Source organism: Heterocephalus glaber, unplaced genomic scaffold (genome assembly GCF_053883595.1).
Source record: "Heterocephalus glaber isolate CG9 unplaced genomic scaffold, H.glaber_assembly_v1.0 deba00001600, whole genome shotgun sequence".
In the NCBI taxonomy this organism is placed as follows: Eukaryota; Metazoa; Chordata; class Mammalia; order Rodentia; family Bathyergidae; genus Heterocephalus; species Heterocephalus glaber.
In genome coordinates this window covers 14,991,616-15,004,840 of record NW_028258372.1, presented here as the reverse complement: position 1 = coordinate 15,004,840, position 13,225 = coordinate 14,991,616, and the positions used below count along the sequence as shown (strand labels likewise).

The following is a 13,225-nucleotide window of genomic DNA, read 5'->3' as shown; positions in this document are numbered from 1 at the left end:
CATTTAGATGATGATGCGACAGGGAAGATTTTGCATTGCCAAGACGAATTTTTAAAAATGCAGTACACGCTGTTAATCGCCTAGAGCGCGGCTGGAGCAGGGGGATGCAAAGGAGGAGAGAGGCCGAGCACCCACAGCCAGCCGGGGGCTGACCTGATTCCCCCTCAGCTCCCTTCTCCTCCCCTCCTGACATCCTTCCTTCCCTTTTGCTCTCCCCGCCCCATCCCTCCTTTCTCCTTTCCCTGATTAGCAGCTCCGGGAAACAAAGGACCCGGCTCTCCTGACCTGGCCTCAGCGCGGACCCAGCACTGCCCCACACTGCCCGCCGCACCTCGCGGGCCCGGGTCCCCGGCTGGCTCCGTCCCTCCCCAGCTGCCCCGCCTCCCGCCGCCCGCCCCCTCCCGCCCGCTTCCTCCCCGCTCGCTCGCTTCCTCCCCCACCAACGCAGCGCAGGGAGGAAGGCGGCCGGGCTCAAGATGGCTTTAGCCCGGCTCTGCGCCCTGCTCGCCTGCTGCTGGGCCCCGGCGGCGGTGCTGGCCACGGCCGGCGGGGACGTGGATGCGACCAAGGAGCTGGAGTGCAAGCTCAAGAGCATCACCGTGTCGGCGCTGCCCTTTCTGCGCGAGAACGACCTGAGCATCATGCACAGTCCCTCGGCCTCCGAACCCAAGCTCCTCTTCTCCGTGCGCAACGACTTCCCGGGAGAAATGGTCGTGGTGGACGACCTGGAGAACACAGAGCTGCCCTACTTCGTGCTGGGTGAGTCCGGGGGAGGTCGAGGCTGCCTGAGGCGCCCCCAGCCCCCTCTCCGCTCGCGCCTGACACTCACTGGCCGAACACCTCCCCTCCCCTCCCCCAACGCCTCCGCCCCGCATCCGCCCGCTCCTGAGAGCTCTCCACACCCACTTGCAGGCTAGCGCCTCCGTGCACCTGACGCCCCCCACGCCTAGGTAACCTGGAGGCCCGGCCCTCAGCCTCCCTTCAGCTGCCCTGCCCCGAAGGAACAGGTTGCTGGAGTCTCTCAGAAACCTTCTCCAGCCTTGCCTTGCCACCCAGCTTTGATTCAGGAACGGAGCCAGGACAGACTTCTGGTCTGCTACCCATTCAACTCCCATGAGCCCTTCTCCCCACTCCCTGACCACATGCTCAGCTCTGCTCCACACCCCCTGGACACCCATCCCCAAGTGCAGCCATTCCTGGGGCTCTGGGAACAGGTATTTTGTCATCTCTTTGTCAGACCTGTGCAGGCCCAACTGTGATGGCTGGATGGCTGGATCTCTGGTCTTCACTCCTTGACAGCCTTTTCTTTGTGGCCGTGTTCCAGGCACTCAAGTTTCTTGTATGGGGTGTTCACCCTGGCAGGGCCTGCCTCAAGGCCAAAGTGTGGTGGCTCCCTAGTTCAGCTGCCTCCACATCTCCAAGGCACATCACACTGGCTGGGATAAAGAAATCACCCAGCTGTGGTCTCTTAATGTTGTTCTCTTTGTTCCCAGAACTGCTAAGACAAGCATAGGCATTGGTACAGACAGAAGGACTTCTCTGAGCAAGAGGCTTTCCTTTCCTTTGTTTGTTTACATTTCTCTCCTTTGGCACCTCCATTGCCATTTTCTTAGGCCACAAAACTCCTTCAGGTACTGGAATGCGTACATCACTCTGAATCCATCCCTCTGTTTCCTTACCAAGTTGCAAAGATGTTGTGGTCTTGCTCTAGCATCTTGCAAAGTACTACAGGTTCATCATGTGACGTAGTTAACCAAATTTCTCCATTTCTCTATGTGTAGATATCTCTCTCATCTTGCCTACCATCCAATTCATTTCTTTAGTGGTGCTGTATGTATTCTAATTTTGACTAGGAGAGAATTCAAAGATAATTGTAAGTCATTATCTAGATCCTAGAAAACAAACAAGAAAATGATAATGTCTAAGACACTGTCCTAGACACCTGCTTAATGTCCCAGCTACTCCAGTTCACTTTGCAGGAACATGGCTTCCTGATAGATGTAGGGAAATTAGAACCACATATCAAATTCTAACATCTTTCCCATTGCTCTTCTTTAGCAAGAAATCTGTTCACACTGGAAATATTAGGAAGTGGGTGAGTAAACCCTTACTCCCCAACCCCTATGGAAAAGTAATTTCAAAAATTACCCGGTCCTTGGAAAAGTTGGCTTACAGTCGTGGAGTGTAGCTCAGTTGAGTCCTTAAAACCAACCTACATTGTTGATAGGATTATTTATTTTTGCATTAAAAATACCAATAACATAATAAAAACTGGGGGCTGGCTAGGTATGGGAACATTGTTGATATGCTACTCCTCACAATGTACAAATTGCTGGGTTATTCAGTGGGTGCAAATTTTGTGTGAAAGTCATGCTGATGTGCAAGTACAGACTGTTCATGCTAATGTATAAGAATGAGTATGGAGAATTATGTGTTTCTAAGGAGGCCGTTTTGGGTTCTGCATGCACTGTTTACTGTTCATGAAGAGGGACATGTGTGGATGAAAAAAGGGAGGCGGGGCTAGCAGGTGTTTAAAATTACACTTCCTTTTTTGCAGAATCCCAGAGAGAGGGCCCGGTATCATAATATGTATAACAGGGTCTGATCTGCACTTTCGAAGCTCAGATATTAAAGATGGCTTTGTGCATCTCTTTGCAAAGCTACGCACTGCAGCGCCCTGTTCTGGTTGCGATGGTAACTTGTTGCAACTTGGTAGTTACACATAGGCATGGGCACACTCACTTGGTGACCACATGCACTTCTAAAATGCATGGATTGTCCCCCACACCTTCCCAGTCAGCTGGGTGTGCTCAGAACCAGAGGTGTCCTGGAACCTCATCCTTCTGGCTTGATATTCCCAAGGGGAGCAGGAATGAATCTTGGGTAGGTTACTGGAGCCAACTGGATCAGAAAGAAAGAGGATACCAAGTTTGTGGGGGACAAACTCAAGGATAGTTGCTTTTGAAGTTAACTTTTATTGTCTTGGATCCATTCATTTATGGCCACTAGTTAGGGCCATAGTGACTTTAGATTAGGGCTTTCTTTAAGCTTCTCTCTGGAACCCAGTTTGCTTAATGCATTCCTTGGAGGAATCTGAATTAGTCAGTGCTGGGAATTTACTGAGCATGCTCTTGCTTAGCACTTTTAGGGCTAAGACACAGAAATTAAAAAGTAAAAACCCCCTGCTCTCAGGGACGTCCTAGTCACTGGAAACACAAAAGATACCTGTAAGAGCTGTGAGTAATACCTGGCTGTGTGGTATGGATGTTAATGAAGTGCTTCCATGATGAGAACAGATTCTATGGAAGACTAGACTCGATTGTGTGATAAGGACCCTTGACCAAAATCAGAACCTGTCACATCTTTGAGTGGAAAGAAGAAATGTAAACAAACAACAAAAGCAAGTTTTAGTTTCATTTTGTTTTCAGAATCAAGTTCTATCAGTTCAATGAGGCAGACAAGGGTTTTCTTGTTTCAAACAAGGACTGTCTCAGAATTTGTACTGAGGCTGACCTTCCAAGCCTCTTGCCTTCCACTTTTGCCATGGCCTTCAGGACTCCATTAAGGGTTTTGCCTATGCTGTCCCCTCTGTTGAGAAGGATCCTCATTCAGTTCTCACCCAGCAGTTATCTATTCTCTCTTCTAAACCTACACACATGGCACCCTCCCCAGGCAGTCTTCCACCCATCCCACCTCTGTGTTCTTTACATGCATTAAAAAACTAAGCAGAACTAAACACAAATGTATGAAATCGAAGTAGATCAGATTTGGCTTGGTCTAGGAGAGGTGAAAACATTTGAGGTCATGGAGAAGAGATGAGCAAAGGGTGGTGGTAGGAGTCAATGTGAGAATGGGATGTGTGTGCCACAGTGTGGAGCTGAGTAGACTTGTGATAGAAGAGTGGTGGTGACGGAGTGGAGACTGAGGCACGGCTCTCTGCACAAAGGCCAGGCAGGGAGGGCTGCCTGGACAGGGAAAACCATGTAGCTTGGCTCCTAGATGCTGTCTCAGCCATCAGCCTTGTCACTTTGCTGTAGAATAATCCTAGTCAGAGGGGAGGAGTCTAGCTGTTCTGTTCTCTGGGGTGGGTTTCCAAACTGTGGTCCAAGAACCAGGTGTGATTTTCATTTGTGTTGTGCTTAGTTAGCTACTCATAGTTTTGAATTGGAGTGTTTTCAGTCCAGGGCATGTAATCTCTAGATTGCCACCCTTCCCACAAATACTAATTGTATCGTGGCAGACCCTCTTCTTTATGGTGCTTATCGAGAAGCTCTGAGCCAGGTCATCTAAACTCCTGCTTTCAGATGTGTTGTAAAAATCTCTAAAGTGTTGCAAAAATAGCTGCAATTTCCAATTCAAAAGACTTAGGTACATAAGCCTTACTATCCTCTCAGGAGAATTTAAAGGCTTGCCAAATTCATGAACTGAAATTTCACATTTCAACTGTAATTTCATCTCTTAGCGTTCAAAACTGCAGACATTTCTGCTTTGGAGGCGTGTTTGATCTTGAGATGAGGTGTTAACGTGTAGTGTGCCCTCTAGTTTTTCTGTGCTGTGAAACAAGATGTATTTATCAATCTCATGATTATGTGGAGGGGATGCCCTTCTATTTCAGACCCAACTACTGAGCTTTTGCATGCATGAAACTTGGTGAAGAAAGCTATTTCTCTTGTGCTTTGGAATTTTTCCTTAGCTGCCATGCTCTTTGATCAAAGAAAGTGTTCCTGAAGAGAAATCAATCAATCTGAAAAGGTGTAGTAAGTTGCCACATGTTTAAAGTGTCTGGAGCAGTCTGGTGTGGTGGTTAAAAGGAAAGGCTCTGAAGACAGATCTGGTGTCAGCCTCAGGCTTGCCACCTGTTCCAATGGTGGAGGAAAGTGAGATCAGGGAGGGTAAATGATTACTCAGGGTCCATTCAAAATTAGGTCAATATGACACGTAAAGCTTTTTCTTACCTATAGTACATTTGCCCTGAAGTTTTTCAAAATCTGTTTTCTTTTGTGGGTAGGAGATTTGGCAGTGGTTAGCATAGGGGCAGCACACTCAACTGCTTAGTGTAGAGGAGTCATTTATGGTTTCTATGCAAATACCCCTTACAAGTCCTCACTAGTTGAGGGGTTTGTCACATAAGCCTGCATACAAAAGGTGAACCCCATCGAGAAATACTTAGGTTAGTAGATTTATTTACTTAAGAAGAATATGGAAGTTCTTATTTCATTCCTAGTTTTCAGATTTGTTATGTTTTCAGTATTCATTTATGTTATAAAAACATAACTACTCAAATATACCTGAGTGGTATATTGTGGTACCCATATATCTGGTGAACAAGGCAGGATACATGGGGATGAAGATACTTAGTATGTGTGGTGCTTTCTTGAGAAGGGCTTTACAGAAATGAAAACTGGGAATACCAGAGGGATGAGGTTCTGGAGCCACCCAGAAGGCACTGTGTCCATAAATTGCGCAGGCTTGGCTTGCCCTCCTGTTTCAGCTCCCAGAGTGCTGGGACTATAGGTGTGCACCACTGCACCTAGTTTACTGAGCTTTTCAGTTGGCTTCAAATAAAAACTTTCAGGTAAACTTTGGACTAATAAGAACAATTAAAATACTCAAATATCCATATTTTCTTTTAACACATCTTTCCATCTTCACATTGGAAGAGAAACTTTAAAGTATATTTCTTTTCTCTTCTTTTTGCTCTTCACTACAGTGCACTGCCTACCTTGTAAACAAATATGCATAGAGTGGCAGCCATACCTGAGATGTGGTAGAATGAATGGTAGCAATCTTAAGGTAGGGTCTTCAGCATTCATGTAATGTGCGCTAGCAGAATGTGCAAATTTATAGTATTGAGAAAGTTATTATTTATTGCTTCTCTACAGAAATGTAGATTTTTACATCAAAAGCATTTTGATTGCAGAAGTGATGAAATTTAGAACACTTCAAATCCTCTTTTAGATGTGCTAATTTGGCTTAAAGTCATTGGAGTATTTGAAGAAAAAGTAAAATACAAAATTAATTTCTTTATTTCTCTTTGGAGGTAAAATTGAGATCTTGTTTTATAGAGCAAATAAATATATTTGCACATATATACATGTATATATATTTCCATCAAAAATGTATAGACACTTCAGGAAAAGAAAAACATATAAATATTTTAATACTAAATGTATTGAGACATCCTGAGATTAATACAAGTAACCTTTGGGCTCTACAATTAAGAGGGGTGCTCAAAATGGTGGCTATTAGCTTCCAGACATTTATTAGTATGGGGAACTGCTGCTTGGGTAACCTTGGTTATTGAGATTTGTACACATACATTTTCAGTTTCTTCTTTAAGGGCCAGCAGTGTAGTGGGTTTTCTACAATATACAACACCCTCTAGGGTCCCCCGTATGAGGGTAACATCATCTGGTGAAAAAAGATCATGTGATTTTTCTTTTCCTGAATATTGTGTATACATGTTTTTGGCGCGCTCTCTCTCTCTCTCTCTCTCTCTCTCTCTCTCTCTCTCCATACACACACACACACACACACACACACACACACACACACAGTTCTCTTCTTCCCTCCCTCCTTCTTTCTCTTCTCTTCCCTTCCCTCCCTTCTTTCTCTTTTTCCTTCCTTTCTTCTCTCCATCCTTTCCCTCCTTCCTTTCTTCTTTCTTTCTCTCCTTCCTCTGGAATGTAATTAAACTTAAAAGGCTAGTAGGTTTTTAGATTAAGGCCAGCTATCAAGAACAGAACTTGGCACCTTTTCAGCAGGCACACGCCAAGTCTTCATTTCTTCACTTTATACTCAGTTCAGATATATGCACACAGATTGCAGAAAAAAAAGCTCTATTTTTGAGCAAGTTAATCTCCAAGGACAAGTTAAAGCCTGTGGCAGTTTCTAATGTTCTACAATTTGACATCTATCACCATTTATTTTTATTAAAAATATGAAATAGTTGATATTTTATAAGAAATCACATACACTTTAAAACTTTGAGAGAAAAAAATGGTATCTCTGTGGATCTCCAGGACGTTTCCCAGGAAAAAATTCAGAAAAATTACATTGTTGCTGATGGTAATTTAAATTGATATGACAACTTTTGTAAAAACAAGGTTGAAAATGTGCATGCCTGATGATCCAGCAATTTCACATCTAGTTATTTATTACATAGGAAATCTTTTGTGTGTACAGAAGAATATTTGTAACATGACTGTTAGTAATAGTAAAATGTGGAAGCAGCCATTACCAGGAAACTAAAAGTAAGAGAAGTGATACATTCATTAATGGACTATTATCTAGCCATGAAAATAAATAAGTTGCAGCTACATATACCAGTGTGAGTAAATATCACAAAGAAAGGTAAGCAAAAGTAGGCAGCTAACTAAAAAATGCATAATACAATTTCATTTGTATAAATTCAAAACAATGTACTGTTTAAGGATATATAGATAGATGTGGTAAAATGTTTATGAAAAGGAAGGAAACAAAAAGAAAGGATGATATATCTGGTGGAAAGGGAAATTAAAGGGAAAAGGAAAGACAGAGGACTTCAGAGATGTTGGCAGCACTAGATGTTTGTGTTCTTTTCTTTTTAAAAAGAAAAACAAAATTAATTATTTAGAAATATTTTAGCTTTATAGAAAAACTGGTTAAAAAATTGTTCTGAGTTCTCATACACCCCACAGCCATGTTCTTCTCTTATTAACATCTTACATTAGTGTGACACAGTTGTCACAGTTGAAAAATAGTGTTGATGAATTGGGTTTGTTGGGTACCGGGGATCGAACTCGGGTCCTTGCGTTTGCGAGGCAGGTGGCAGAACCACTGAGGTAAATCCCTGGCCCTTGATGCATTATTAATAAAAGTCCACTCTGATTCTGCTTGTTTAGTTTTTACCTAAGATCCTCTTTCTGTTTTGGGATCCCATCCAGGACAACACAGTACATTTTGTCTTCACGTCTCCTTAGGCGTCTCTTGGCTGTGCCAGTTTGTCGGACTTGTTTTTATAACCCTGACAGTTTGAAGGCAGGCATTTTGTAGAATGTTCCTCAATTGGGATTTGTCAGATTTTTTTTCTGATAATTAAAGTAGATGTAGGGTTTATGGGAAGAAGCTTTAAATTGCCATTTTTATTACATCACATCAAAAGTACATTTTATCAACACGACTGGACTGATCCTGGTGGCCATTGATCTCGATCACCTGATTGAGGTAATGTCTGTCAGGTTTTTCCATTATAACATTGTTTATCCATTTGCCCAATGAAGAACATCGTTCTTACCTCTAGTTTTGGACAATGGTGAATAAAAGTACTATAAGTATTAATACATTGGCACCTTTTCTTTTTGCCTTACGTGTTTCTTTGGAGGAGAAGAAACCACACTTCAATAATATATTTATGTTTATATTCAATAAAAATAAGTAATTTTACACTTGGGAGGTCTTTTTTGTTTTAGCATCTATTGTGCTCTGCATCCACAGGATATAGTTTCCTTTAGCTCAGGCTCCTATCTGTTGGTTTTCACACAGTGCTTCAGATGAACCCAGGTACCTTTCTTTTTGGCATACTTCTCTGCCTTACATGAGCATGCCAACTCCGTGCTCGGAAAGACTTAGTGAGTATCTAACTAAGATACCTCTTTCTTTCCTGTTGTCTCAGTCATTTTGGTGAATTACTGAAAGGTAATAATAGTTCTGGCCGAAAGCTGCAATACTCATTTCTGTGTGCTTCCTTTTTTGTGTTTTTAGTTTTTGTTTTTTTGTAACCTCAATGCATAGAATTGAGTTTATCATATTCCACAATTCACAGCACATTTTATTGTATGTCTAAGAAAGCCTCTGTCCTTCTGGTGGTTTATGAATTTGCTGGTGTGTTTCTTCTAATCCCTATCCCAGTTCCCATAAACCTTCCCTGTCAGGCAAACATTTGAACTTAGACCTAACATTTATCCCCTATTTCCTTGCAATATGTGAGTAGTTGTTTTGTGTTCATGTATTTTTAACTTAACTAAGTGGTGATGTGGAATCATGCCATTCTGATGCTTACATTTTTTATTCAGCACTATAGTTTTTAAATTCCACTTATATGACTGCAAATAGAGCACAGTATTGTCCAACAGAACTTTCTTCAATGATGGTACTATTTATATCTGCCTTATCCAACATGGTAATGTCTAATCAACTGTGGCTCTTGAAGTACATGAAATATAGCTAGTGCAAAAGAGGAACTAAATTTTTATTTTAAAATTATTAGTAGTTTACTTTGAAATGATCTCATATGGCTAGTGGCTACCATATTGAATAGTGTACATACAGAACATTTGCATAATTGCAGAAAGGTTTATAGGACAACACAGGTCCAGTGGGCTCATTGATTTGGATTGAAACAAAGCATTCCATTCTGGGCAGCTAGCACATTTTACAGTTTCTCTTAATGACAATACCCAGGATGCCTCCTGTTCCTCATCACTATAAATAATGCTGCAGTTATCATCTTTGTGTTTATTTCCTTAAGGACATTTGTGAAAATTTCTCCGGGATATACAGCAGGGGCAGAATTTCTGATTCATAAAAGTTATGTACACTTAATTTGACTAAATATCGCCAAATTGTGCTCAGTTGGTTGTATCCATCTGTACTCTCTTCTGCAGTATATCAGGGTTTCTATATTCCCATGCCCCCACCAACACCTGACATTATACATATTACACAATATTTACATTATACAAAATTATACATTATACATTATTTCCTAATATTCATCAATCTACTAAATGTAAAGGTATCTTACTGTTTTTCATTTTATATTTTTCGGAGCACTTTAGACATTAGGGAGAGTGTCCTTTTGACTGTAATATGAGTTACAAAACTTTTTTCTAAAGTATATATTTCTTGTCCTTTATATGTTTTTGTGTGTTTGTTGGGTTGGTTGGCTTTCTGGACACTTTTGAATTTTATGTAATTAAAGACATTAATTATTTTTGGTTTCTATACCTTAAATCTAGTTGTGAAGGTCTTTCTCACTTTGAGATTGTAAAAAGGGCTCATTACTTTTTGTTCTAATACTCTAATGGCTTTATTTTTCACATTGATATATCTGATATATTTTGAATTTACTCATGGACAGTATACTGCCTTATCCAGATGTGCTATATGAAGTGCCAGTGGACCAACGTGTCCACATAGTTATTCAGATGTTTTGTGCTGTGTACTCAATAGTCTGTGGTTTCCCCTCTGATTTCAGATGTCACTTTTATTATATATTAAATTCCATAATACATTTAGGTCTGTTTCTGAACTTGGATTAAGATGAATAGAAATTGACATATTAAGGAATAATTTATTATTTTATGTAAAGAATGTTTTTAAAAAATACTTTTGATGTTATAATGATTCAATAAAGATTTAGTGGTTAGTGCAAGAAAATTAAATACTTTTTCGGTACATATAGAGATAATGACATAATTTTTCCTTGAATTTATTTTATTTTATTTTATTTTTTTGGTACTGGGGATTGAACTCAGGACCTTGAGCTTGCCAGGCAGGCACTGTGTGGCTGAGCTAAATCTCTGGCCCTTAGATTTATTAAAGAGTGAATTATCTAAACAGATTTTCTGCTTTTGAAACAGCCTTGCATTTCTTGAACAACCCTCCTTGGTAATGATGAGTTATTCATTTCCTATACTGTTGGATTCTGTTTGGTTATATTTTATTAAGAGTTCATTGCATCACTATTCCTAAATGAGGCCAATCTTAGCTTTTCTTGGTGGATGCATTCTTTGTCAGGATTTATTAACACTTTCCTATTTCCTTCAAATAATGATGTTCAATTTTTCTTTCTTTGCTTTAGAGCAACTTAAATAGCATTGAAATGATCATAGTGACTAACCTTTACCATTCTACCATACAATGTGGTGTTTATAATTACAGAATTAGAAATTGGTAAGCTTGCTGGCAAAATAATGAATACCTCAGTCAGAGTAGAAAGAAATTCTTTCCAGAAAAAAAATGGTCTAAGTGGAGATTGAAAAAATGGTGGGACTTTTGTCTAGCAACCATTGGTTTGGGTGAGAAGTTATTAGCTGTAGCCTAAGGTGCCGGAAGTAAGACGTGCAAAGAACAAAACAGGTCACAGGACATGTAGTACATACATTTTTTTTTTTTGGTACCCAGGATCAAACTAGGGTCCTTGCACTTGCACAGCAGGCGGCAAAACCACTGAGCTAAAACCCGGCCCAGTACATAAATTTTTAATGTCACCTTTGGCACTCTTCAGAAATTGACAACCTTTGGTTGAGAGGATGTGAAATTAAACATGTACATCACAGCAGTGCAAAATGCAATTTTTTCCTTTTTGCCAGCATCTAAGTGTGAATCTGCTATCTCCCCTAGTTCCATGAAGCACCATTTTCAGTGAAATCTGTTTACACAGTGTCCCCTCTGAAGTCGTGCAGTACAAGCCTCTGCACCTTCTGTGTTCCTGACTGACTACTTCAGGTTATCATTTTCCCCAGTATGAATTTTAAAAGTAAATTTTTCTCTTCATCATTTTCTCTATCACAGTCTCATCCTGTGCCGTAACCTTATTTTCTTTCAGATGTCTCTTTTCCTGTCCTTCCTGATATTCCCCGGATGTCCCTTTCAGTCTAGCACCAGCCCAAGACATAACCTGACAGAGTACAGTGGCAAAGAATGGCCATTTTATGGACAAATTCATTCTGCACATTTTCTCAGAAAGTTTCTCAAGCACATGAGTGGGGTAGCCAATCCTTTTTTTTCTTTCCAACACCATCAGGACCATGTATGGGCTCCAGAGTCCATTGAATATAAAATTTATATGTAAGTGCAGCTCCTGAAAAGAGGGTTACATCTGAAACCAGATTTTTGAGAGCATACCATAAGTAGGAGAGACATTAATTTCTAGAACAAAGAAGTCTTACAAAGTGAATTAAAGGAGTAAAGCTTATTCTCCTTCAGGTGAGAGTTCCAGGGTGAGTGGTTCAGTTTGGGAAGACATTCCACTCCATACAGTTGTTCAGAAACCCAAGATTCTTCTATCTTGTTGCTCTGCCATTCCCCAGGACATTAAGCCTCTTGAATGGTAAAGCCAGGTCTCCAGAATGCAGGTTTCTGCTTGCAGGAAGGGGAAGGGCAGATGTCTAGGGTAACACTTTCTTTTTTTCTTTTTAAGGATATGAGGGGATATTTACACACAACCTTTCCATTCCCCTACTGTTGGTGAGAACTTTATTACATGCCCCAAATTGCAGCATATAATACTGGGAAAAGATGTCTTAGCTGGGAGGATACATTATATATGTATCATAGCAGTGCACATGCTAAGGGGAGAAAGACAAAAAGAGACAGAGATGAGAGATGAGAGAGAGAGAGAGAGAGAGAGAGAGAGAGAGAGAGAGAGAGAGAGATTGATTGATTCTTGAGAAAAATTATAATCCCTGCCAGAAGAACTCCCCCTAAATAAAGATCCATCTTCATAGACACATGGACTTCTACTCTTCTTCCAGAACAGACCTCCTCTTTGGAAGTGTACATCATTAGTCCTGTCAGCTGTCCTTCCTAACTGCCTCCCTTTATTGGCTTCCAGTTGCCTCTCTGATTTTTCTCTCCATCCCATCTCCTGCCTTTATACAGAACATTTCATTAACCATGTAGACCCAGGTCAACAAACATTTTCTTAAAGGGCAAGAAAACAAATATTTTTGTTCCTTAGGTCATGTAGTCTACGTTGTAACTATTCAGTAGATCCCTGTAGTAAAGAGGCAGTTATAGACTATCTATAAATGAGTGGAGCTAGCTGTATTTCATGAAAATTTCACTTCCAACAAACACAAAAGTGACCTTTAGACCATTTGCCCAACTTCCTGCTTTGTAACTCCTTGACTGCCATAGCTCCACCTTCAGAACCCCATTTTACTTCCTCGTGACCATGGTCATAACTTCCTCAGCTCCAAATATTCTCCAGCACGGAAACTGGCCCTACCCATACCACCAGTTGCTCTTTGCAGCTCTTGCACTTTCTGCTTTTTATTCTGCCTGGCATTTGGTCTTGGAAATTTACCGTTTCATCGAAACTTCTGTATTTTCTATGGCTATTAGAATGCTGTGTCGTCTTGTCCTCTTCCCGAACTATCTTTTTATTAGAATCTTCAATTTTATTTTTTCTTATAATTATGATCTACCAGTCTGATGTCCAAATGTGAATCAGTTCCCC

The 13,225-nt window shown here is 40.9% G+C and overlaps 1 protein-coding gene across 5 annotated transcripts in view; it reads left to right on the top strand.

The window, feature by feature from the left end:
* Astn1 (astrotactin 1) overlaps positions 1 to 13,225 on the top strand; it is a 372,600-nt gene continuing 359,375 nt past the window's right edge. For 2 of the 5 annotated variants that reach the window (XM_087194136.1, XM_004853389.3), the window contains exon 1: positions 2 to 759. In XM_087194136.1, coding sequence (XP_087050262.1) covers positions 477 to 759 — 283 coding nt within the window. In that variant the 5' untranslated portion in view covers positions 2 to 476. Of the gene's footprint in view, positions 760 to 13,225 lie in introns of all 5 variants that reach the window. The other 3 variants (XM_021265385.2, XM_004853388.3, XM_087194137.1) reach the window with 2 other exon arrangements.